At 37.2% G+C, this 2,500-nt stretch overlaps 1 protein-coding gene across 1 annotated transcript in view; it reads left to right on the top strand.

The window, feature by feature from the left end:
- LOC137984579 (low-density lipoprotein receptor-related protein 1-like) overlaps positions 1 to 2,500 on the top strand; it is a 123,250-nt gene that overhangs the window by 43,685 nt on the left and 77,065 nt on the right. Inside the window, exons 17-18 of the mRNA XM_068831749.1 lie at positions 1,322 to 1,564; positions 2,160 to 2,393. Of these exons, the coding sequence (XP_068687850.1) occupies positions 1,322 to 1,564; positions 2,160 to 2,393 (477 nt within the window). The remainder of the gene's footprint in view (positions 1 to 1,321; positions 1,565 to 2,159; positions 2,394 to 2,500) is intronic.

Here is a 2,500-nt window from a genome sequence, read left to right as displayed (position 1 = left end):
TGATAAACCACAAGATCTGTTCAATAGTTTGCAAAGTAAAAATGGTTTCAAACAATCCCAACCCTTTTATTAGGTCATGAATGCACGCAGGCGCAATGAACGACTTAAGGAATTTGAGGAATTTTTGGTGTAAACTCTCTGAGTAACCTCGCCATTTAAGAGACTTGTAGGATCATTGCACATGCATGGTTGGATGCCAAGCTGCTTTGCCGAAGTGGATTTTTTTTTTCGTCTTTTACTGTGAGTTTAATACTGTTGTTGTGCCCTTTCTTACACACACATCATCACTTTGATTGATGAGCAGGGTCTACATTAAAAAATCGTGTTAATTTAGGCCATATTTTCGGAATGGCCTCATTGCTTTTCTTGAAAAGATGAATGCTCTGATTAATGTGAACTAAATTTGAAAAAAACATGAGATCTGGAGAATTTAAAGTATTTGAAACACAAGCTTCATTTGACAGCAGTAGATGGAATGTTAACATCAGCTGCAGAACGAGTGCAGATTGCAATTTGCTAACCTGTACACTGTTCTGCATGCACAACTTGGCTCATAGAGCCCTTTGATCAAAATTAGCTCTGAACAATTATATGGAGTGACTAGGGCTCAGTACTACTAACATATGATATACTGCTACAACTTCGGTCATAAATAATTGTAACACCTCTCTTGAACAGCACGTAACTCGCATTCAAGCTATTAATAATGGACCCCTCCTCCTCCCTCCCTTCAATGTTGCGTTTACCGGTTGGTTCTTGCACTTGAACCCATAATCGTCAACATTGAAGAGGAGGAGGGGGAAACTTTTCATCTGTATTACAACATTTGTGACCGAGACTGTAGATCTTGCATGAATCCAAAGGAGATCGGGCATTCTGTGTAGCAGCCCCGACAGTATGGAACAATTTACCAAAGAGTATTCGTAAAGAACAAGATTTTAAGAAATTTAAATCTCTGTTAAAAACGTTTCTATTCAAAACAGCTTATAATTGACTTTTACTTTTATTTTTTACTTTTATTTTAATTTAAATTTCCTTTATAATACTAGTTAGCACAATTATTTGTATAATATTCTTACATCTGTATTTATTCTCGTAATCACATTCTTGAGATCATTGTTGTATTTTATTTTATTTTTTTTATATTATTTTTATGTTGTAAATTTAGTGCATAAGATTATATTCATATAGTTATGCACTCTATAAGTATTAAAGATTATTATTATTATTATTATTATTATTATTATTATTATTATTATAAACACAAAATGTATTAACATTTAATTTATTGTTGTCTAAGAGTTTGTTTCTATCTTTGTAGCTGGTGTAACATGCAATGAAAAGCAATTTAAGTGCTTGTACACTGGCAAATGTATTTCTATGGACTGGTATTGTGATGGAGACAATGACTGTGGTGACCCAGATTTTTCTGATGAATCTAACTGTACATCAGCATCATGCCACAGCGCTCAGTTTGCATGCAGTAATGGCAGATGTACACCAAGCAGTTGGCGTTGTGATGGATTTGATGATTGTGGTGATAACTCAGATGAAATCAAATGTGGTGGGTGCTCTGTTCATCTTTTTTTAAAAGGGTGTCATTTGTAGACGATGGTGTAAAACATTCAATTTTCCTTGGTGGGAACATAATTTTCATATCACTTGGATGAAGCGGCTATACTGTTAAGTAAAAAAGAGGTATTTGCTTTTCCTCTCTTTCTGCCTTTATCCCCTTCCCCCCACCTCCCCCCCCCCCTCCCCCCATGCCCCTTTGCTCCTCATGAGATCTTTGAAGCAATTAAAAAAGGATGGGTCAGGGAGGTTTTTGTATCTTCAATACCTTGGTAAATTGTAGTTTTTTTTTTTTTTTTTGGGGGGGGGGGGTCCATATTTCGTAGTATTTGTTTGGGAGGGTGTGTGTTGCTACAGGAGCCAAAGATTGGTTTGCCGATGTACTTAAGAGGTACATATTGTATGCGACTGTGCAGAACATGCTGTACAGAACATGCTGGTCTTCCCTCGACACTGTAGGGAGGGTTTGTATGCATACTGCTTTGAATATCAGCAGTGTCAGTATGTCTAGCAGCAGCTGATATGACAGCGAAATAGCCAGGGAGGATTTGCATTTCACATGACTTATTGCTTTTTGTTTAATCAAGACAATCACAGTTGCCCTGATCAAAACTTCTTGTGTACCTCTGGTCGTTGTGTGCCATATGATTGGCGATGTGATGGTGATGATGACTGCGGTGACCACTCAGACGAAGACAGTTGCTCAGAGCATCAGTGTTTGGAAACTGAGTTCCGTTGCAAACATGGATTGTGCATACCTGGCCAATGGAAGTGTGACGGTGTTAGCGATTGCCAAGATAATTCAGATGAAGATGGGTGCTGTATGTTTTTATTTTTATTTTTTTACCTTCCTATTATTGACTAGTTTTTATTCAGTGCACTGGTCAAAACAAACTGTCTGCACATCTTCTCATTTCCTTGTTATCTC

Source organism: Montipora foliosa, chromosome 14 (assembly GCF_036669935.1).
Source record: "Montipora foliosa isolate CH-2021 chromosome 14, ASM3666993v2, whole genome shotgun sequence".
NCBI lineage: Eukaryota > Metazoa > Cnidaria > Anthozoa > Scleractinia > Acroporidae > Montipora > Montipora foliosa.
This window is presented reverse-complemented; position numbering and strand designations above follow the sequence as displayed.